At 59.7% G+C, this 22,381-nt stretch overlaps 2 protein-coding genes across 14 annotated transcripts; one reads left to right on the plus strand and one right to left on the minus strand.

Annotated features, from left to right (window-relative positions):
- Positions 1–60: 60 nt before the first annotated feature.
- On the plus strand, positions 61–13,556 carry GATD1 (glutamine amidotransferase class 1 domain containing 1). Of its 11 annotated transcripts, none has more exons than XR_008961048.1 (10): positions 80–189; positions 2,022–2,098; positions 2,633–2,738; positions 3,098–3,205; positions 4,177–4,271; positions 4,964–5,057; positions 5,197–5,308; positions 7,630–8,296; positions 8,758–10,216; positions 10,314–13,556. XR_008961048.1 is itself a non-coding variant. In XM_026490396.4 (8 exons), exons 1-8 carry the CDS (start codon positions 126–128, stop codon positions 5,408–5,410), a joined length of 663 nt encoding a protein of 220 aa, XP_026346181.1. In that variant the 5' UTR covers positions 61–125; the 3' UTR covers positions 5,411–13,556. The 11 variants fall into 11 exon arrangements, 6 of the variants coding, with proteins under 6 accessions (XP_026346181.1, XP_026346180.1, XP_026346183.1 ...); XR_006408570.3 differs by having other exon boundaries at positions 7,630–7,776; positions 8,247–8,296; positions 8,758–13,556; XR_008961049.1 differs by having other exon boundaries at positions 65–189; positions 7,630–10,216.
- Positions 8,407–18,361, minus strand: TALDO1 (transaldolase 1). Of its 3 annotated transcripts, XM_057317235.1 has the most exons (8): positions 16,968–18,361; positions 13,657–13,780; positions 12,373–12,480; positions 11,943–12,074; positions 9,568–9,743; positions 9,210–9,407; positions 8,842–8,987; positions 8,407–8,599 (listed from the first exon to the last, which is right to left on the minus strand). In XM_057317235.1, exons 1-8 carry the CDS (start codon positions 17,062–17,064, stop codon positions 8,567–8,569), a joined length of 1,014 nt encoding a protein of 337 aa, XP_057173218.1. In that variant the 5' UTR covers positions 17,065–18,361; the 3' UTR covers positions 8,407–8,566. The 3 variants fall into 3 exon arrangements, with proteins under 3 accessions (XP_057173218.1, XP_057173216.1, XP_057173217.1); XM_057317233.1 differs by having other exon boundaries at positions 8,407–8,987; XM_057317234.1 differs by having other exon boundaries at positions 8,407–8,987; positions 17,942–18,171.
- Between the last annotated feature and the right edge of the window lie 4,020 nt (positions 18,362–22,381).

Consider the following 22,381-nt stretch of genomic DNA (forward strand, 5'->3'; position numbering starts at 1 on the left):
CCAGACGCCGCAGCACGTGACCGGTGCTTCCCGGCCGCGAGCGCGCGCGCGCACACACGCACACACGCACACACGCACACGCACGCTTCGCGCACGCGCAGGCCGCGCCGGGCCCGGCGGAGGCGATGGCGTCCGAGCGACTCCCGAGCCGGCCCGCCTGCCTCCTCGTGGCCAGCGGCGCCGCCGAGGGTGAGGCTCGCGAGGACGGGCTGGCGTCCAGCGGCGACCCCGAGCGGTTCCCCCTTGCGGCGCTTCGGGGAAGCAGGTGGAAGCCCCGCCTTGAAAAGGGGGCGCCGCCGGTGTCCCTGGCCCGGCCCGGGTCCCCAGGCCACGCCGGAGCGCGGGGGCCCTGGTCTGCTGCAGGGGGGACCCGGGGCCCGGTGCTTCTGTGGGAGGAGAGGGTCCCGGGATGGCGCCCGCAGGTGCCGCCTCGGGGGGAGAAGGTGCTGGAGTTTGGGGGCCTCCGTGCGTCACGTGCCGGGTTTGCCGTGCTGGACGGGCAGGCTAGGGTGTGGCGAGGGGCGGTGGGGTTTCCGAGGAGCCGCGGAGCCTGGTCTGTGTGCCGGCACGCCTGGGGGTGAGGCACCGAGCTCGTGGGGCCCTGGGCCTGTGGCCAGCGGGGTGAGGGGTCGGAGAAGGGGCTGTTCTGGGGGTGGAGCTGTGGAGAGGCAGAGGATCTCTCAGTCCTGCCGTGCGAAGGTACCGGGAGAGGCTGATGTGGGGCTCCCGCAGGGCAGCGCGGGTGGTGGTGGGGTCAGCTGTTACTGGCGCAGACTCTCGTCTGACTGCACTGAGCACTTCCCAGGCTCTCGGCTGTGCTTTTTTGTCAGAGGGAATTGATGCGCCCAAGGTTGCAGGGTGGAGAACCAGGGTTGGGACCTGGGGTCTGGCCCTGGAGCCGGGTGGTCTTCTTGAACTCTTAAGTTCAAGAAGCCACCCAGGTGGGCAAGGGAGGGAGGATTGCAGGTCGAGGAGTCACTGTGTAAGGAGCCCCAGGGGCCCTAAGCGCTGTGCCCAGTGTGAGAATGGGAGGAGCCATCAGGAGTGGGGGTCAGTCCTGAAGAGGCAGGTTGGGGTTACCACCAAAGGTGGCTGGTTGGAGTGGGGTAAGGGTGAGGAGGGGTTGACTGGCATGGCTATGCCATGGGGAGGGGACTCAGTTCTGTAAAGGCCACTAGGGCACTGTAGGCAAGAGGGGGCCCTCCAGAGATCCTTGAGGGGTGAAGCCGTGTTCAAGGAACCGAGGGCAGTGTCACGCAAAGTCTGGGGAATGATTTGTGGATGCCGTCCTTGCTCAGTTCCTGCACTCAGTGTGAGTAATACCCGTTAACACGTATGGGTGAATAAAGATGACGATGAGGTTTAGAGGTTGGGTCCAGGATTGACATAAAGGTGGAAGGATGCACACCGAGCCCACTTAGAAGCAGGTGTCCCTGGTGGGGCCACAGCCCCCGGCAGCTAGGAACCTTTTGGACTGGAAATGGGCAGAAGAGGGCTGTGAGCCGCACTGGGGTTGGGGTCAGGGTCCAGGAGCCTGGTGGGCAGAGGCCAAGTGTCCTTAAGTGAGGATGAGGGTGAGGCCAGCCCATAGGGTGGGGTGGGGGGGTCAGGATGCACCCGTGCTCCTGCCGACACTTGCCGCAGCCCTACAGCTGAGGACACAGACCTTGCTTACTGTTTCCTCTCCCTGGCTGAAAGCGGGGGGTGGTGGGTTGGCTCAGCTGCTGGTGGTTCAGTCAGTGGATGGGGGGACGTTGCCCTTGGGTTTGCCTTCAGGAGAGGCTTTTAGTGGCCAGGCTGAGGAGAGAGCCCGTCCTGCGGGGAGGGGGGGAGACGGGACGGTGTGGGCTGGGGCTGCTGCAGCAGGACGGCGAGGTGGGCCTTGGATGAGGTGGTGGGCCAGGAGACGCCTGGGGTGTCTGGGCAGACTCCAGGCTGGAGCGGGGACTGTTGTCTCCTGCAGCCCTCTTCCTGCCCACAGAGCCTAGTAGTGGCCTTTTAGAGCTGTGTTCACCTTGCAGGCGTGTCTGCCCAGTCCTTCCTCCACTGTTTCACGCTGGCCAGCGCTGCCTTCAACCTGCAGGTGGCCACCCCTGGGGTGAGTCCAGCCAGACCCAGGGGTCTGCACCTTTCTGGGGGCGAGGCTCGGAAGAGTGCTGTCGCTTCCTGGGAGAAGCAGGGAGCCTGAACTTGGTGTAACCCCAAGGGGGCGGCAGGGCTGAGGGTTAGGACCCTGTTGGCATCATCAAGCTCTGGTCCCTGTTTCCTGGGCTCTGGCTCACTTGTGGCAAGGGAGACCTTTCATCATGGGTCAGCACCTGCATATAGGAGCAAGGGTGGCACAGACCTTCCACCGGGAGTTCTCTTCTCTTCTCTGACGTGGGACGTGGGGGTCATAGCAGTGGGTTATGTGTTTGTCACTTTGCACGCTTCTGTTGTCATCCCCAGGGGGACCATGGCTGCACTTTATAGGTGGGAGACTGAGGGCCGGCAGGGGGCAGCTGGGGGTGGGGTGTGGCAAGGCTGGGTGAGGGGGCTGGGCTGTCCCCAAGCTCTTGTCAGCATTTCAAGCCCCTGTGAGCCAACAGTGGGGTGTCTGCCACTGACCCGCAGCCTCTGGGTGCTCTTACAGGGGAAGACCATGGACTTCGTGGACGTGAATGACAGCAATGCTCGCTGGGTGCAGGATTTCCGCCTCAAGGCATATGCCAGCCCTGCCAAGCTGGAGTCCATTGATGGTAAGGGGCCCAGGGTGCTGGGACCTTGGGGCTTTGGGGTGTGGGGGTTCCAGGTGGGTTTGTGGCCTCCAGAGTACTTCCTTGCTTTTGCTCCTGACGTACTCAGGGCTTGCCATAGAGCGCCATGACTGTCCAGGGCAGCGTCCAGTCCCGAATCCTGGGCCCCGAGTTCTTTGTCTAGGGGAGAGAGGTGGCTGGCACAGGGAGACACAGAAAAGGCAGGGATGGCTTGTGGGTCTCGGGAGCCTTAGCCCATGTGGGGAGAAATGACAAATGATGGCATCTGGCTGGTCCTCCCGGGCGGCTGGTCCCAGCCAGCGACCTCACTCTGTGACTGACTGCCTGTGATCTCCCTGCAGGTGCCCGGTACCATGCCCTCCTGATTCCCAGCTGTCCCGGGGCCCTGGCCGACCTGGCCAGCAGTGGCTCCCTGGCCCGCATCCTCCAGCACTTCCGCTCAGAGAGCAGTAGGTGACCCGTGGGACTGGGGCGTGGATAGGGGCTTTGTAGGTTCATGAGAAATGGGGCTCTGCCAGCAGCCAGGAGCGGCCAGTGGAGATGTTTCAGGGGTCAGGCAGGACAGATGCGAAGAGCCTCTGATTTTGGCCATGGAGGGCACGAGGGTACTGGGCTGTCTGCACGTGCACACGGGTGCACACATTCGAGCCTGTCAGGTTGCTACCCCCGGGTGCCCTCTGCCTGCCCTCCATGGGGGCTGGTGGCTGCCCTCCCCCAATTCCCCCTGAGGTGGGTGGGCAACGTGCTGGCTTTGTTCCTCATGGGGTTCAGGGTTTGGGGCCAACAGGCTGGGAGAAAGGCTGTTCTGTGGAGATGTGGCGTGCTGCCTGGGTCTGATGTTGGGCTGTGCCGGGCACGTTGGCGGGACAGGGACAGGATGCTCATTAGGGGCCAATAGACAGAAACCCAAGGGCTCCACACAGCGTCCTTTGTTAGTGGGAACAGGGCCTCCCGTTTCCAGCATGGTCTGGACAGAAAGTGATTGTTCCCGGCTGCCCCCACCGTGGGAACACACGCACACCCACCCAACTTCAGGGAGGACCCTGGGTGACTGTTGGGCAGGGCAGGGGCACTGGAGGGACAGTGGAGGGACAGGAGGAGTGACGGGAGGGTTTCCCAGGTGGGCCACACACCGTGCCGTGGTGGTACGGGCTGTGCTGGGACGTTTGCAGCACTGCAGGCCACACCAGGGTCCGTGGGTGTGGAGCGCTCCAGGGTTTGGTCACTGGGCTTGCCACACCCTCGTGGCTGCTTGTATCTGTTTTTTTGGCTACCAAAGCTTGAGGAAACGGCTGTGAACCAAGCCTAGTCTGGAGCAGAAGCTGACTCTGTGGGGAGGTTGCTCTGAGGCAGGAGGTGTCGGGAGAGGGGCAGAGGCCTAGCTGGATGTCCAAGGCCTCAGCCCCGCCCTTGCTTTCAGAGCCCATCTGCGCTGTTGGCCACGGCGTCGCTGCCCTGTGCTGTGCCACCAATGAGGACCGATCCTGGGTTTTCCAAGGCTACAGCGTCACGGGGGTGAGTGTCGTGCAAGGGAGGGTCCCAGGCTGTAGACAGCCATCGGAGACCTGCATATATGCTTGAAAGCCCAGGGACTGTCCCCTCTGGCAGGGTCGATGGTCACTTGCCCCGACCAGGATCATAGAGAATGCCGGCACCAGGCTGACAGTTGTGCCGCTTGCTCTCCCCTCCTCTTCCCTGCTGACATCCAGGGTGGCTCCCAAGGCACAGCCCGTGGTTTTGGATGTGGGGAGGGAAGCACATGGAGGGCTCTTAATGGGGTAGGGGGCAACTTTGGGGTGCCGGGGAAGGAGCTGGGGCCAGGTTGAGACGTGACTTTTGAGGCTGTCATGTGCACGACACCCTTCGGGGCCAGGAAGTTTGGATGCAGGGCCTGGAGTTAGAGGGCCTGGCCGGACAGGGGCGGGAGGGAGGGTCTAAACTGTGAGGACTGAAGCCTGACCACTTGGGGCTGCATGGGGCCGGCCTGGTGGGTGGTGCAGGGGGGGAGTGGGGGGAAGAGAGCCACAGGGGCACCACCTCAGTGTGAGCCCCTGCAGCCCCCAGGGCAGCTGTGTAGCCACACCGCCCCCTTCCTGGGGCTCTGCCTTGCTCTTCTGCCCATCGCTCACTGGCCCTGATGCTGGGGGAGGAGTGACTGTGGAGGCCGTGGTGCCTGACCTGGGGCCGGGAACCCCCTTCCCCCACAGCCCTCCGTGTATGAGCTCGTCAGGGCGCCCGGCTTTGCCCGCCTGCCCGTCATCGTGGAGGACTTCGTGAAGGACGCGGGCGCCATCTTCAGTGGTGAGCTGGGGGTGGGGGGATGCCGGCTGGCTGCCTGGAGCTCGGGGTGGGGGTGGTGCTGAGAGGGAAGGGGCTTATTCTCAGGACGTGCCTGGCCGGTGACCCTGCCTGAGGCTCGCGCTCTCCGGACATCCTGCAGCCAGTGAACCCGACGCCGTGCATGTGGTGCTGGACCGCCACCTCATCACAGGCCAGAATGCCAGCTCCACCGTCCCCGCCGTGCAGAACCTGGTCTTCCTCTGCGGCAGCCGGTGAGGAACCTCGGACAGGGGGGTGGGGGGGCGCGATCCTGGCTCCTGACCAGCCCTTTGCCGGAACCTGAGCCTTGACCTGACCCATCCTGCAGGAAGTGAGATGGTTACCCACCTGCCCGTGGAGGCTGCCACCTCTGGATGGCCCGGGTGTCCCCAGACACGGCTGGATTCCTCAGGCCTCCAGGGACCTTGCCTCCGTGACCACCCCTGAGAGTGACTTTCAGACCCCCCAACCTGACCCGGTGGGACTGTTGGAGGCCTCTAAGAATCAGCCCTGAGGAGTGTCAACTCGGGGGGGGGGGGGGCCGATCTCCAGCCCCCGGGCCGTTTGCTTTCCTTGGGGCAGAGTGGAGGGCTCAGGGCTGTCAGGTGGTCTCGGAGAATTCCAAGTGAGCTTAGCACGGAGAGCTGGTCCGAGTGAGTTGGCCGTGGGGGTCCTGCTGTGGGTCTTGGCCCGTCTGGTTTTCCTGTGCACGGGTGGCTGGTCCCTCACCTCTGCCTGTCCCTGTCCACCCAGGCTGAGCCTCTGGCGGCGCCAGGATACTATTTTGTGTGGCGAGGACAGTGTCTAGGCCTCTGTGCTGTCCCCTGCTCCTGTGGGTGTTGGCGGGGGAGCTGTGGTGGCCGGCTGGAGCTGGCTCCGCACTTCACTTGCCCAAGGCGAGGGGGGAGCTTGTGGTGGACGCAAGCTCCTGGCCCCCTGACCAGCCCCAGATCGCCCAGTGCTGAAGGAGCTGCCCTAATTTTAATCCTTGCCTGGTGTGTGGTTTCAAAGTGTGATGGTGACAGCACGTGAGGCCATGGCTTCTGACGGTGAGAGAAACGTTTAATTGGGTCTGCAGAAAGCAGCACTGCTCACCCTGTAGCCCTGCCTGTGTGGCCTGCGGGTTTGCAGCTGCCCCAGAGCTTTCGAGGTAGAAGTGACCAGAGCACAGGCCCTACTGGGCAAGAGGCCTGGGGAGCAGCCACCCCGGGTTTCCATGTAGGGGTGGTGGTCAGTCCCCACCACCCAGGCCCCGGCAGGCCAGAGCTGGGGATGCTCCTTCCCGGCGCGGCTGGATCACCCTCTGGTCTCAGGGCCCGGTTTGGGCCGTGGCCCTTGGGTGGGCCCCCCAGGAGCTGGGCAGGTCCTCTTGTGGGTCCCACCTTTGCTTGTTCCGCTCCTTGATTTGGCTTGTCTGGCTCTGCTGCATCCGACCCCTCAGAGGAGGAAGAAGGAGGTGAGAGGTCCCCCCCCCCCCCGGTCCTGGGCCGCTTCCAGCGCCATAGAGTGTGCGGAGATGCTCCCACCCTCTTCTCTGGTGGAGGTTTTCTGGGGGGACCGTATCAGGAGCTCCTCACGCCACGCCGGGCTGGCAGCTCCACCAAGAGGCCTGGGTCCTACTCTGTGCCTCAGTTATCACCACAGGGTGATCGATGTCTCTGGACAAAAGATTTTTTAAAGATCATGCCTCTGGGCTCTATCTGTGTAACCTGCAAAGAGCTGAACACTTGCTGAGATCGGCCAGACTGTGCTCCTGGGTTCCAGATCAGGGTGCAGGGCAGGCGCCCCACACAGCCCCGTTCCCTGGGTGGCTGCGGCGGCTCAGTCCCGGCCTTGCCAGGTGCAGGGTGCGGGGCTGAGGGCAGCCTTCAGGCTTAGAGGGGGGTGCAGACACCCCAGGCCTGCCTGCTGCCACTCTGGGATGTCCCCAAATGCCTGGGCTGTTTAGAACAGACCCTGCCGTCCTCTGACCAGAAAGAGCCGACAGCCCCACAGAAGGGACACGGGAGCGTGGTGGCGTCATCCACAGTTAACACATGCTGTGAGCAAGTTGTAGTTCCCTGGCCCGAGTATCTTTATTCCCAAACAATGCTAATATCCACGTGGTAGAGTGTTATCTGCCCAGGAAAAGGAGTAAAGTCCTGATAACAGAGCACAGACTGGACCTTAACCCAGTCCTGCAGAGAAGCCAGACCTCAAGGGCGTGTGCGTCCATATACACGAAATATTCAGAAAATCCAGTCAGAGTAGTCATTAGGGGGCGGGGTGTGCAAGCGGACAGGACGCCTCCTTTCAGGGTGATGGGAATGTTCTAAAGCTAGGGGGTCGGGGCGCCTGGCTGGCTCAGTCGGTGGAGCACGCAGCTCCATCTCGGGCAGTGAGTTTGTGCCCCACGTGGGGTATAGACACTGCTTAAAACAATAAAATCTTTAACTGGTCAATCTCAGTGGTCCATGAGGCTCTAAGTATTAGATCACCAGCTTGTACGTGGGAGCGGGTGGGTGGGCTCGATGTGTGTTAGCTGCGTCCAGTTACACGTGACCCTGGCCTCCAGGTCCTGGGATGCAGGCTGCTGACCAGCTGGCCACCCACCTGCCCATCAGCTGAGGGCTGGGACACAGCCAGAGAGGCGCAAAGCCCTGCCCAGTGCTTGGACACTCAGCTGCCCCTGCACACCCTAGGCCAGACCTGCTGGGGCCAGGTTTGTGCGCCCGTGGTGGGCCCTCTCCCCACAGCCCTGCACTGTGTGTGCTGTGCTGCTCCTGCCCTGGGTGGGAGGGGTGGCCAAGGGGTCACTCCAGAACCAACTGCCAGCCTGGGTGCTGTGACCCCAACAGAGACAGGATGGCCCCTGGCAACCCTGCAGAGAGCTGTGGGGAGCAGTAGCTCCTGTGCTGGGCAGGGCCTCCCTGCTGACCCCTGGCGGCCCCAGGGTAGTATCTCACCAGGCCTGTCCCTGACACCTGTTGCCACCGGCATGGCCCTGGGGCGGCCAGCCCAGCATCCTCCATACCTGGGGGCTGTGCAGATGGGGAGCAAGCTGCTCCTATGGGAGTGGGAGGGGCTGCTCCACCAAGCCCTCCCGAGCCAGTGCCGCCACACCAGTGCCGCCACACCGTCCCGACGAGGCGGCCCCACCGCACCGCACAGGAGCTGCTTCTCCCTCTGCAGGCACCTGCGCCCCAGGGAGGACCCCTGCCCAGCAGAGGCTCATGGCCCAGGTGAGGGGCTGTCACTGCCTCTGTCACCCCAGCTGGAGCCAGGTTGGAGCCAAAGCTTGGGGACGCTGGTGCTGACGGGAAAGGGGCTGGAGCCAGAAAGAGGAATGTAGCCCAAGAAAAGTGACTGCTTTAATGGATTAGCCAAAATTTTACATAGACTCTATGATCCATCCCTGCCTCAATTGGTAAAAAATGCAAATTTATCACAAAGCATATGCAATCAGCCCCAAATCAGACGGCATAGATCTGTGGTCTGGCTCAGGCATGGCGCTATTTTCCGTTCTCTGCGCTGAACATGCGATCCTAGGAGGGGAGAGCAGGAGAGATGCCAGGAAACGCACGCTTGCTCCCCACCCCCCTTCTGCGCCGGAAGGGGGAAGGCTTTCTGCCAAGGTTGCCATAGGTGGGGGTCCTGGCAGCCTTATATGGGCGCCCACCAGCAGCTGGCCCTGAACCTGTAGGGCAGAGTCCAGGCGGCCAGGGGAGCCAACACCCCCGAGTCCCACAGAACCTTCCAGCTCCGCCCCTAAGCCTGGGGCACTCACCACCAGCATCCGCTCGAGCTTCACAGCATCCGCAGCAAACTTCCGGATCCCGTCCGAGAGCTTCTCCACGGCCATCTGGTCCTCGTTGTGCAGCCAGCGGAAGGCCTTTTCATCCAGGTGAATCTTTTCCAGGTTGCTGGCCTGGGCTGGGTAGGACAGGCACCGGGGCCTCCCACAGCCGTCTGCAGCCACCCGCACCCCCATGTGTCCCAGCCCCCTTGGGGTCAGTGCTGCCCAGCATCTCTGAGCAGGGCCCTAGCGGGGCTCCCACTAGGGGCGAGACACAGGCTGCCTCAGGCCAGCCCCATCGCCTACGCCCTCCGAGATCAGGGTGAATGCAGCCACGAGCCAGGGGCCAGAGGGCTTACCCGCCTTGGCCGACAACATGGGCGTCAGCTTGCTGTTGTCCTTTAGCAGCTCCCCCAGGAGCTTCGGCGAGATGGTGAGGAAGTCACAGCCTGCCAGAGCTTTGATCTCCCCGGTGTTGCGGAAGGAGGCGCCCATGACGATGGTCTTGTAGTCAAACTTCTTGTAGTAGTTGTAGATCTTGGTGACGCTCTTCACTCCTGGGGCGACACACGCTGTGTTCCGAGTGGTCTCTAGGGTGCCCACAGTGGTGCCTGCCCACAGCACTGCCCAGACCTGCCATCGCTGCGTCCCCTACCCCCAGCTGTGCCCCCAGCCCACCTCCGCGCCCCTCACCCCATTACTTAACGGGCTACTCACCCGGGTCCTCCAGGGGCTCGTAGGATTTCTTGTCTGTGTTGGCCACATGCCAATCGAGGATGCGGCCCACAAAGGGGGAGATGAGCGTCACTCCTGCCTCAGCGCAGGCCACGGCCTGGGCGAAGGAGAAGAGCAGCGTCATGTTGCAGTGGATGCCGTGCCGCTCCTCCAGCTCCCTGAGGGGACAGGGCGGGGCTGAGCAAGGCCGGGGCCCCGCGTCCCACGGGCAGCACAGGTGTTCCCGTGAGCGCCGCCAGACAGCCCTCGTCGGTTTGGAAAGCGGCTCAGGAGTCCCTCACGGTAGCAGGGCCACCCCCACCCCCACGGCACAGGTGCAACACTCACCAGGGGGCTCGCTGCCTGTGGGCTACAGTGACCGGAATTTTCTCCATCAAACCCACATTTCGAAACAGGACAAAAGCAAGAGAAGCCCCGAGAGCCACAGTGGGTCTCCCCGGCCCAGACGCGTGCATCCGCATCTAGGCGCCTGGGCCTCCGCCTCATCACAGAGCTTGCTGGGTCTGGAGACTGCGGAGTCCCCTCTGACCACAGTGCCGTTCTGCCCTCTGTCCCACCCGCAACCTGCAGCCTCCCGGGCCCCCTGCCTGCTCCACAATCCACTGGGACATCCTGGGGTTGACACCTGAGGGTAGGGCAATGCCCACACTGCCACGTGCTGGGGGTGGGCTGTGACGGCTGAGCCTGCACTCAGGCCCCTCAAGCCCTGTTTCTACCCCCCACCCCAGGGACAGTGTCAGGGGCCTCTACCCTGTGTCCACCCGGCGGTGTTCGAGAAGCACAGCTGCAGAGGATGAAGACTCGGTGGTGCTGCTGGCACAGACCTGGCCGGCCCGCAGGGGCCAGCCTCTCCCAGGGCCTGAGTGCCCGGTGCAGGCACCCGCAGCTCAGGTGGGCCCGCGGGAGGCCTCGACAAGACCCTGCAGCTGTGCTGGTCTGACCCGGGTGGCGAAACACAGTGCATTTTCAGAAGCAGCCAGTGGGGCGCTCCGGGAAGGCGACTATCGAAAGTGTGAGACAGAAGACGACCTGGGGAAATGGCCTAGGAGGAGAGATTCATCCAGGACGAGACCGTCTATTCCACCCTTAGCACTGCGATGCCGCGAGACGGATCTGGCCGTGACAGATCCCTGCAGAGAGCCTTGAGCTCATCTGCAAACCACCTGTCCTGCACGGCTGCAAGCTCCCGCGACCACGAGGGCCACTTAGTGCCGTCGCCAACCGGGGACGTGTCCCCAGCCACCCTTGCCCCCTCCACCCGCTCGCAGGCCAAAGTGCTGACCCTGCTGGGGACATTTGCAGCCTTATGAGATCGTGTGGCCACAGCTCCGGGAGCGGCCCAGACACCCCTCCGCCCACTCTGATCTGGACCTCAGTTTAGCCGTGTGAGTGACTGTGGGCACCAGTGCCTGAGACCCTGGGATTTGCAGCCTCCTCGAAGTTTCTGTTTTATTGGCAGTTTCTTTTCGGTTTGGCGGTGCTACCCTGATTTATGTGCTCAGGGACTTAGGAGACTTGCTGGAGTGACGAGCCGCTGGAGGGCTTTGGGGAAAGGGTGCTGGTGAGCGGGACCAGCTGACTCGGTGTCAGTAATAATTTCTAGGAGTCTTGGAACAATCTTCCAGTCACTGCTGACAAAAATAAACACTGAGTAAACGGAAAAGCAAAGTACGGCTGCAGATGGCAGGAGTGGCCAAGCAGTGGGGGGCCGTGCGACGCAGCAGCCCCACTCCCACGGAGGTGCCCAGGGAGGGAGCACATGGGTCCGAACCTGTGCACGGATGTTCACAGAAGCATATTCGTGACGGCCCCAAAGTCGAAAATAACCACGTGTCCACGGAAAGGTGGACGACACACAAAATGCGTAGACACAGTGGACATTAGCCTTAACGGGGACACAGCCCTGCCATGCACCACCACGTGAGGGAAGCCAGACGCAAAAGGCTACGTGTCACGAGATTCTACTGACGTGAAACAAGTGGACCAGAGCCAGAGAAACAGAAGGGAGAAGTGTGGTGCCGAGCAGACACGCGCTCCGAGCGGGTGTGAGGAGACGCTCCCGCTGACCGCTGCTCAGGTGCCCGCGGTCTCTGCAAGAACACACGGAGGAACTCGCCGGTCTCTTCCGCTCCACACGTTTGGTTTTGCGACAAACTGGTTTTCATAACTCATACAGACGGGAGGCCGGGAGACTGAGGAGCTCCCAGAGGCCTTGCTTGTGTCTGCACAGTGGTGACCCGGCCCCCCATGCTGGCCCTCTCTGGACGGAAGGTCAAACGTGCCCGCAGCCGCGCAGCGCCCGGCCCTGGAATGGAAGCAGAGCCCCCAACAGACCCCTCCTCACAGGGGAGCCTTACTTTCCAGCCTGAATTCCTTCCCAGGTGGACGACAGTTTTATAAGGATCCGGTCCTTGCTGATGCCGGCTTCCTTGTAGAGCTCGATGAGACGCCGGGCTCGGGCCACCATGGCGTCCTTGTCAAAGGACAACCTGTGTGAACAAGAGGCCCCTTGACAAGCAGCACACCTTGGACGCCCCCCAAAGAGGAGCGAGTAGGCGCCCGTAGTCTGCCCTGCCCCCACGTGGGGAGCAGCTTCGAAGCCCATCTCACAATCACATTCCTTCCTGGAATTTACGCGGAAACACAGGCTGAACACGAATGGCGAAGCAGGGAGCGCTGGCCACTGTTTCTCCGAGAGGAGCAGCCCTGAGCGCTCTGCCACCACCCGCGCATCCATGGACCAAAGAGCGGCTTCTGCCCGTGACCCCATCGACCCCGAGTCCTTACCTGGCATCTACTTCTGTGGATACACGGCCCGGAATCTTCTTTAATATTTCTACTCCAAACAACACAAAAAGTTTATCGATAGCATTTTTAATCTGTTCCTCTTGCGACCTGAAATTCAAGGGAAAAAAATTAGGTCAAAAGCTTTTAGGTTTAAGTGCACAAGATTCTACAAAACAAATTCTCTCATTCCTTTGCAGCAAATTCCTTTCCCTCTTTTGTCTTTTTTCTTAAATGTGGTAAAATACACACAGCATAAAATTCACCATTTTAACCATGGTTAGGTGCACAGGTCGGGGGCATTAAGTATGTTCACACCATGCAGCCCTCCCCACCGTCCATCTCCAGAACTCTGCATCATTCCCAACTGAATCCCTCCATCTTAGGGCACTTGACAAAAATCACTTTTTCAATCTCTTTGAAGTTGCCTGGGCAGGCGAGTGAAGTGCACTGTGGTATTCCAAAATGGCCCACCGTCCAGGGGTCCTTACTAGCCCAAGACACATGGGACAAGCACCAGCCCGCCCACCATGGGGGGGACCCGCGGGGTGGCTGGACGGGGGATCACCCGATGCCAACAGCACCATGGCCTTGCTGATGCAATGAGGTGCAAGACCAAGCCTCTAGAGAAGGGAAAGGGAGCTGGCTGCGCTGGGCTGCGTGGCAGAGGGTGGACTCAGGACACAGGCAAGCACCACGCTCCCGCACATGGCCCGCGCATTGGTCCCTGCGGGTACCCGCCCAGCGGTGCACTATCACCCCAATGGGGACTTCGAGTGCCATCAGGAAAAGGCACAGAGAGGGCGAGGAGAGCCCGGGGGAGGGGCAGGGGCAGACTGTGAATGGGCACCAGGGAACATTCTAGACTGGATTGTGGTGATGGCTGCACCACTGAAAAATTTTACCAGAACAAACTGGACTGTGCACTTCGTGACTCTGACCGCAGCAAAGCTGCTGCAAGATGACAGCACGACAGAAAGCAGGCCAGTGCCTGCCAGGGCTGGGACACTCACCACAAAAGGGGACGAGGGGACTTTTTGGGTGCTGCATCTTAACTGGGGTTGTGTTTATAGGGGTACACATTCCTGTAAACAAAAGTCATTGAACTGGACACTTACCATGGTCGCAGTTTACTACATGTAAATAACACTTGATAAAGTTGATAAAAATAAACTTAAAGAAACCCAGCTGTCTTTCCTTGAGTCTGAGACATCTGAGAACTAAAATGTGGTTAAGCAGATAAAACCCGGGGGCCGGTCTGCCGACTGTGCCCCGCCCTGAGCTCACCCGCCAAGCCGCCGGCCGTAGGCGATGGCCTCCTCCACCAGCTCCTGGGAGGCAGGCATCTGTGCCGCAGCCAGGATCAGGGAAGGATTGGTGGTGGCATCCTGGGGCTTGTACTCTTCAATGGCTAGGGAAGAGTTTTGGAAAGCAGGAGAGTGAGTGGAATGCTTTTTCTGCTACAGCGGAGTCCCCTCTAAGCCCCATGCATGTTCTCCAGCCAGGGCGCAGCCACACTTCACACACATCTCCCTCCCTGTCCCAGAAGGCTGTCTGCACAACACGACCGCCACCAAGATTAGGGCCAGAGATCCGAGGTGCCCCTGTGGGAGTTGACTTTCCCACCGTGGGGCGAGGCAGGCAGCCGGCACAGCTGGGAAGGCACTTCCTGCGGCCCAACTACTGTGGGCAGGCACCCTGGCGCCCTGGGCAGCGACAGTGAGGGCACGCGGCTACATCCAGGCATGGCCTTCTTCCCTCACCACGTCAGCTCTGTCTTAGTAACAAGCTGGCAATGACAGGAAACCCGCGGAGCCTAACCTGCAGGCTCGAGGACCAGAGGCACGGCTCAAAGCCACTCACCCTCACAAACTCGCATCTGCTCCAGACCATTGGCAGGGTCAGTAAATCCATTTAGCAAATTAGTGTTTTCAAAGTATCCTTTGATGACAAAACTACAGAGATGGAAAACGGGCTGGCGACTGCCAAGAACAGGGAGGGGGGCGGCCGTCAGGAGCACAAGGGACAGGAATCTATACATGTTGTAAAACCACTGTGGGGAGTGCCAAGCCCCACCCCCATTTGGGCTTTCAACTGGTGACCGGAGCCAGGCCTGCAGCCGCTCTACAATGTCGCGCTGGTGCCAACTTCCTGGTGCTAACATCACACCACGGTTACAGAAAATGTCACCACTGGGGGACAGCAGGCAAAGGATTCATGGGACTCCACAGGCTAATTCTGCAGCTTCCTGTGAGTCTATACTTCAAAATAATAAGAGAAAGTGCTCTTGGGGCGTCTGGGGGCTCAGTCGGTTAAGTGTCCAATTCTTTTTTTTTTAAATGCTTTCCTTACTCTGTTTTTGTTTTTTTGTTTTTTTTAAAGATTTTATTTTTATTTATTTGACAGAGATAGAGACAGCCAGCGAGAGAGGGAACACAAGCAGGGGGAGTGGGAGAGGAAGAAGCAGGCTCATAGCGGAGGAGCCTGATGTGGGGCTCGATCCCAGAACGCCGGGATCACGCCCTGAGCCGAAGGCAGACGCTTAACGACTGTGCCACCCAGGCGCCCCTAAGTGTCCAACTCTTGGTTTCGGCTCAGGTCATGGTCTCGGGGGCATGAGATCAAGCTCTGGGTCGGACTCCACACTCAGCAGGGAGTCTGCTTGGAGATTCTCTCTCCCTCTGTGCCCCCCCAAATAAATAAATCTTAAAAAAAAAAAAAAAAGGATTTATTTATTTTAGACCGGGGCGGGGGGGCAGAGGGAGAATCTCGGGAGCGTGGAGACTGATGTGAGGCTCATACCACAACCCCGAGATCATGACCTGAGCTGAAATCAAGAGCCCACTGCTTAACCAACTGAGCCACCCAAGTGCCCTTCAGGTCAGGTCTTGATCTCAGGGTCAGGAGTTCAGGTCTCCTGTTGGGCTCCACACTGAGCATGGAGCCTATAAGACAAGAAGACAGGAAGGAAGGAAGGAAGGAAGGTAGGAAGGAAATATTTTGGAGTGGTATTTTTGCAGGCGTGTCAAAACTCACGGAGGGGTGTACTGAATGGTGCCTTTTGTTACATAAAATTAGGCCTTGACAAGGTTGACTTCTGATAAACTTAAAAACAAAACTAATACTCAGCTGGGTCAACAGATGGGCTTCAGGGTCCAGGGGCCCTTAAATTGAATGTGAATCTTCGGGGTGGGGGGTGGCCTTGTTCTGGGAAGAACATCCACGACTTTGATTATAGTTTCACAGTGGCCTATGACCTCCCCACCCCGGCCAAAGGTAAGAACCTTTAGTTCATAAAATGACCACAAAACCAAATGCTCAATTCACAACTATGCCATGTTTATGGGTATAAATGTATACCCATAAGTAATGTATTTTTACAAAGTTGCTAATATTCATTGCAAATAAAAAGTGTCAGGACGTGGGTTTAGGTATTTCTGAAAAGGGGGGAAAAGGGCAAGCACTCCCCCAAGGCCCCTCTCCAAGGAGAGCCGCCAGGAAACAATACAGACCAAGGCTCTGTCACCGAAGCAAAGACAGAAAACGATTCTAAGTGTTAAAAAGGAGAAACAGGCACAGAAAAGGTGCAGCCACGTTTCCAGCACACTCTGTCCTACTTAAGTCACTGCCCAGAGGTCTGGATGAAAGGGCAGGGTGAGCAGGCGACCAGGGCCCGGGAGGGAGCAGGAGCTCTCCCAGAGCCCGCCCACGTGGGGACGTCTGACAGCCTACAGGCCCGACCCAAGCTGATCGGTCTCCGTGTTGTGTATTTAAGCCGCAAGAGGTGGGTGTTCGCTCTGCTCCGCTGGGTAAACAGCCCTCCTCCTGGGGGCTACCAGAGAGGAACTGAAGCCTGTTTCTCAAGCACCGTGAGAAAGCAGAAAAAAGAGGAAGTCAGTTATACAGCACTCATTCCCTGCAGCCTCTCACGGTTTTCCAGAAAATCCTGTTTGTCCACAGCAGAGCAGGACAGAGGCCCGTTCAGGCTGGGCACTGCCAGGACCCCCGGATGATCCTTCCCCACTTCCGTCCCACCAACACAATTCAAACCTAGGAAAACACACACGTCCCCTGTCCGGAACTTCGCTTTCCTCCGTGCCCTGAGTTTGACCCGCCCAGCCCTGCTGCCCCGGCCTGTGCCTGTGCAGCCGGGCTGCCCCCCCCCCGGGCAGGGGTGGAAAGGATGAGCAACAGGACATTGCAAAAGCCGGCCTGTCGTTTCTGCCCTTTCTGGGCCCAGAACTAACTCGCCCTCCTGCTCAGTAGTCAACAGCTGCGGAACCACACCGTGCAGCCAATGCTCCGGGCCGAAATCCGCTCCGGGTCTCCCTCGAATCTCTTCCTTGGCGCACGGCCTCTGCAAGCCCTCCCGTGAACTACTGACCGAAGCGGCCCGCCCCAGGGCTTTCCAACAGCTCGGAGGGAGCCCCCCTGCCCTCGCCCCTGCCTCCTTCCCCAGCCCTCAGCCCCTGCGCTCCCTCCTCACCTGCGGGCATGGGCCCGCGCCCCCTGGGGGCCCCCGATGCCCCCACGCCGGGCCCCGCCGGCCCTCCCCGTCCACGAACGCCCGCCCCAGCTCGGGGTCCCGCGCGCCTCACCGTGGAAGTCGCCCGTGTCGGCCACCACGGTGGTGAACTGCTTGAGCTGCTCCAGCGCGCTCTCCATCCTCTGCCGCTTCACCGGGGAGCCCGACATGGCGAAGCAAAAACCCTGCGCGACGGCCCACAATGCCCCGGGGGCCCCTCCGCGCCAGCCAATCCGAGAGCGGCATGGGAAGGCGGGGCCGACGGCGCTTCCGCTACAGGGCGACGCCCCGCCCCGGAGACGGCGCCCCGCCCCAGGCCACGCCCATTTCCGGACCCTTCCAACCAGCGGACAGCGGCCGGGGACCGCGCTCTCTCACCCGCGCCCTGCGTCCTTAGATCGGTGTCCCCTTCTCGTCACCAGCTGTGGCCCCCCCGGAGCGATGCGCGCCGAACGGTGCCCCCCCAAGAATGCGCTCCCCGAAAGGTGCGCCCCCAGAGCAGCGCGGCCCCTCAGCGATGCGACAGCGAGCGCCCCCAGTAATGCGCTGCCCAGAGCGATGCGCCCCTGAGCGGTGCGTCTCCCGAGTGATTGGACCCTGGAGTGATGCTCCTCCTCGTCCCCCTCCTGGGAAGGGTTCAGATCCCCGTCGGGGCGCCCCATGGAGAAGGGGGCAGGAGGGGCTAGGCAGGAGAGAGAGGGGGGGGCTCCCTCATCAGGCTCACAGAAATCCCTAAAAGGTGGAGGCGTAAGGAAATCAGAGATAAGGGAACACACCAGACCACCCTGCCCTGGGTGCGTGATGACAGGCTCCCGTGGTCAACAGAAAATAACCGGACCCTAAAAAGAAATAAGCCGTTAGAGGTGTTATCAATAGTTCTTAATCAATGATGCAGCCGGTAGAGAAGTCGAAAAGATTCAAGTTCCCTGGTTAACTTTCTAGGAAAGACCAACCCTAAAAGCCCTCGGTGGCAGCCCTGTCGGGACCCCTCTCACTCCTGAGAGCTTTTTCTGTGTCCTGGTTTACTAAACTCATCACTTTACTCACTCTCCTTTGTCCGCGAGCTTCACTCTTGGACTCCGCGAGTCAGGAACCTCGCTCTCCTGGGTCACCATCGCCAGCACGCTCTGTAAACTGCAGAGGGAACTGTAGTGAGGGTGGTCGGGAATCCACCGAGGTAAGGCCCCTGAAGTGTTATATGAGATGCCCGGTGAGCAGAGGCTCAGAACGGGCCTCCGGACCTCAGACTCTGACTCTGGGCCACGGCCGGAGCATGTCCTGTGGAAGCGGCCAGCCCTCGGCCACTGCAGATGATGATATCCCCAGGACGCCGGCTGCCCAGAGGGCGTGTGCAGTGCAAAGACTGGAGTTGGAGTGGGCTTGAGTCCCTGCCCCCCAGTCCTCGTGGGGCTGCAGGCGCCCAGGAGGGACCCCCTGCCCTCAGCCCAGCCTCGCCCTCCAGGCCCTCACTCGGACAAACATGCCCAGTGCCTGGGAGGGAGCCAGCTGGAGATTAGGGCCCTGTGGTTTCATTTTCTCCCGCACAGATCCAGATCCACAGGGATGGATTCCCTCCTTGCCTTTGACTCTGGAACTCTGTCCCAAATAAGGAACGCTAAGTTCAGAAGGTGTCCCAAAGGCACTGTGTACGAAATCTGTTGTAAGAAGCAAAACTGCTGGTTTTTATGGGTTGCTTATCGGTCTTGTAATTGGTATCTAATTCCTTATATACTCTGGACCAAGTTTTTTTTGTCAGATGTGTATGTATTGTGGGTATTTTCTCCAAGTCTGTGGCTTACCTTTTCATTTTCTTAACCGTGTCTTTGATGAGAAATTTTAAATTTCGATGAAATTCAATATAACAATTTTTAATTTTACAGTTAGTGCTTTTCTGTATCTTCTCTCAAAAAAATGTTTGCTTACTTCCAAGTGACAAAAATATTTTCCTGTGGGCTCTTTCAGAGACATTTTAGTTTTGGCTTTCATGTTAGTCTTTGATGAATCTCGGACTGATTTTGTGTATGTTATGAGGTAGAGGTCAAGGGTCACTACTCGGTCCATCTTTGTTGAAAGAAACTTCCGCTCATCACAGAAATACAAAAATAGGAAATACATGTCACAGAGAATAGATACTATTCATCAGGGAGGTGCAAATGAAACCCACAATGAGATCTCACCATTCTCTTACTCAAATGGCAAACATTTAAAAAGACCAGCAATCTAGGGGCGCTTGGGTGAGTCGCTAAGCGTCTGCCTTCAGCTCAGCTCGGTTCATGATCCCAGGGTCCTGGGATCGAGCCCCACATTGGGCTCCCTGCTCAGCGGGGAGCCTGCTTCTCCCTCTCCCTCTGCCTGCCGCTCCCCCTGCTTGTGCTCTCTTGCTCTCTTTCTCTGTCAAATACATAAATAAAAATTTTTAAAAAAATAAAAATAAAAAGACCAGCAAACCCAAGTGCTGGTGGGAATGCAAACTGGTGCAAATGCACCGTCTGGAAAGTAGTTATGTGATTTCTTGCGAAGCTCAGCACAGACTTACCGTGCGAACCAGCCCTCCGTGCCTCAGACAAAAACACGTCCACGCACAGATTTGCACACAGATCTTCACAGCAGCTTTATTCCAGCTCTGAAATGGAAACAAGCCAAACGGGCCTTGGCAGAAGTGGATAAACTGGTGGCTCCGGCCATTGGACCGGTTCCCTGGAAGGGAAGGGAAGGGAAGGGAAGGGAAGGGAAGGGAAGGGAGGGGCAAGGCCAGTCACGGTTAAGCCTCACACGCGCTGCGCTGCCCGAGAGGAGCCACACACCGGGAGCCCACCGTGTGACGTTCAAGGACAGTCTGACACACCGGCTCCAGGGGACCCTGGAACTGACCCAGAGGGAGCACAAGGGAGCTTTCTGGGGTGATGGAAATGTTCTCCATCGGAAGTTTCAGGGTGTGATCGAGTGAGCAGCCCAGCAGCTCCTGGGAACTTTTGGAACATCTGTTCTGAGTGGACGCTGTGCACAGACCCTGGCCGGGGCAGCCCTGCAGCCTGGCCTTCGACAAGCCGGGGTGATCTGGTGCACGGCAGGGGCAGTGGTCCCTTCATAGAGACATTTGTCAAAACACTTCCAAATGTGCATTTCTCTGTGCGTAAATTAAGAAAAAAAAAGGCAATTCAAGCAAAACAAAATATAAGCTGTCTGAACAAACACGTGTTTGGCAGCCCCTGCTCGTTCTGAATGTGAGGCCGTAGGTGGACAGTCTCACAGACACAGAAAGACCTGTGCGGCCTGGAGGCGGTGCTGCCAGGGGTGCGGGGCCAGACCCACTGGACGGGGCTTGCAGGGGCTGCCCAAGCATCTGGAGCGTGGTTGCTGCTCCGTGCCTGTCTCCGCTCTTTCCCCCACGGTGTGGCCAGGGAAGCAGAAGGTCAGGGAGGGGACGGAAATCTGAGGCTCCAGGGGAAGGACTGGCTTGTTTGCCTGCGGAGCCCCTGCTCTGGCTGTCTGTGTGCTGGCACTCGCCCTCCCTTGACCAAGGCCAGCAAGGTCCTCGGCATGTGTGAGACCGCTGCGGGGTGAGCACAGATGATGGGTGTGTGTGCCCGGCCCCTGCTGCAGCTCCCGAGGCAGGAGCTCCAGGGACCCGTTATTACAGATGCAGAGAAGAGGCGCTGGGTCAGCGAGGGAGGGGGGCGTCTGGACGGGCCTAGCCCTCAGTCACCCTCAGAAGTCCCTGCGTGGCTCAGTCGGTTAAGCCTCCGGCTCTTGATTTCAGCCCAGACTGGGATCCCAGGACCCTGGGGTGGAGCCTGTGTTGAGTTCTCCGGTCAGGCAGGAGTCAGCTTGAGGGTGCTTTCCCTCTCCCTTTGCTTCTCCCCCCGCTCGAGGGGGCTCTCTCTCTCTGTCTCTGTCAAATAAATAAATAAGGGCGCCTGGGTGGCTCAGTCAGTTAAGTGTCCTACTCTTGATTCCCGCTGAAGCCATGATCTCGGGGTTGAGGGATCGAACCCTGCCTTGGGCTCCATGCTCAGTGGGGAGTCTGCTTGCGATTCTCTCTCTCTCCCTCCCCCTCTGCGCCCCCTTGCACATGTACATGCTGTCTCTCCCAAATAAATAAATAAACAAATATTTAGAATAAATAAAATCTCAAAAAGAAGAAGGAGGAGGAGGAGGAGGGGGAGGAGGAGGAAGGGGAAGAAAAGAAGTTTCCTGGCCGGCCTGGGCAGGAGAGGGTGGTGTCCGTGGACTTCACACCTGACGTGTGCCCTGACTCAGGGAACACTGGGATCATTTCCTTCCAGTCGTGCTTAGAAGGGGCTGTGCCAGTCCCTAAGCCTTCTGGAAGCCCCGCGGCCTGGCCCTTCCTGCTGGTGTTTATCACACACCCCAGTGGGAGAAGGTAGGGTGCAGCTTCCTTGTGCTCAGTGTGGTTACCCCACTTTGCAGTTGCAGTTGTCATGGGGCGCTCTCCCAGGGGTACCTCGGGCCTCGCTTCACACAGATAATGGGCTTGGGCTGCTCTGTGGGCCACACAGCTCCCCAGAAAGGTGGGTAATTCTGGGCCTGGACCAGCGCAGTCCCTGCCCCAGAAAAGTCAACAGTGTCCCCACCAGGAGGCCAAGAGCAAGGAGGTGGCATCGCAGAGTTGATGAAGGCATGTCAGCTCGCCGGCCGCCAGCTCCACGATCCCAGGCATCTGTGTGCCTCAGGGGAGCGAGGACCCCAAGACCCACAAGCGCCCGTGAGTCACTGTACCGCCATGTGGGTGCCCTAATACAGCCGGGACAGAGCTCTGAAGGGCCAGTGTTTGAAATGGAAGTTTGAGGGGAAGAGGTGAGGGGTGAAGCCAAAGCCTCGGGGTTACAGAGGAGAGGGTGCGGAGGGAGGAAGATCTGGAGGCCTGCTGGCCAGCTCTGACCCCATCCAGGTGGGCTGGGGTGGGCTCCGGGGGCCCAGCATCTGTGCTTCAGCCTGTCCTGCTCGGCTACTTCCCAGGACACCCCTAAGCCCTGACCGAGGAGGCCCCGGCAGTGGAAGGCAAGGATGACACCCAGGGCCCTCTTGCACGGGCTGCAGGATACACCCCGGAACCCTGGGGGCACCTCCACCCGCATGCCTGGACGATGAGCCCTGGGGACAGGTCAGGCTGGGACGGCGAGCAAGCGGCTGCCCTGGGGAGGTCCAGCCTCACCGCAGTCCTCAGAATTGGTGGATGACAGCGTCCATACAGCCTGGCATTCCTAGGAGGGGCTGGACTCCTGCTCCAGCCAGACCAGGACAGTGCTATGGCCCGGCCAGGCCTGCAGAACCATCCGCAAGGAACCAGGCTGGGCACGGGAAGGCGAAGAGAGAGGCAGGAAACAAGATGAATGGCCAAATACCAGGAGCAGTGGGCGGGCTGCCCACGGTGGTTGCAGAACAGAGCTCTGGGTGCGCGACACAGCACCTCATGCAGTGTCCCCAAATCCCCTCTTTCAACACAAGCTGAGCTCCTCCTGGGTG

This window comes from Ursus arctos, unplaced genomic scaffold (assembly GCF_023065955.2).
Source record: "Ursus arctos isolate Adak ecotype North America unplaced genomic scaffold, UrsArc2.0 scaffold_23, whole genome shotgun sequence".
In the NCBI taxonomy this organism is placed as follows: Eukaryota; Metazoa; Chordata; class Mammalia; order Carnivora; family Ursidae; genus Ursus; species Ursus arctos.

Coding starts and splice junctions, on each gene's coding strand:
- TALDO1 (XM_057317233.1), bottom strand. CDS start 17,064: ATGTCGGGCTCCCCGGTGAAGCGGCAGAGGATGGAGAGCGCGCTGGAG. Junction 9,408..9,567: donor CGAGCCCCTGGAGGACCCGG/GTGAGTAGCCCG, acceptor GTGTCGCCCCAG/GAGTGAAGAGCGTCACCAAG. Junction 8,988..9,209: donor CATGTTGTCGGCCAAGGCGG/GTAAGCCCTCTG, acceptor TGTCCTACCCAG/CCCAGGCCAGCAACCTGGAA.
- GATD1 (XM_026490395.4), top strand. CDS start 126: ATGGCGTCCGAGCGACTCCCGAGCCGGCCCGCCTGCCTCCTCGTGGCC. Junction 2,739..3,097: donor CAAGCTGGAGTCCATTGATG/GTAAGGGGCCCA, acceptor ATCTCCCTGCAG/GTGCCCGGTACCATGCCCTC. Junction 4,272..4,963: donor AAGGCTACAGCGTCACGGGG/GTGAGTGTCGTG, acceptor CTTCCCCCACAG/CCCTCCGTGTATGAGCTCGT.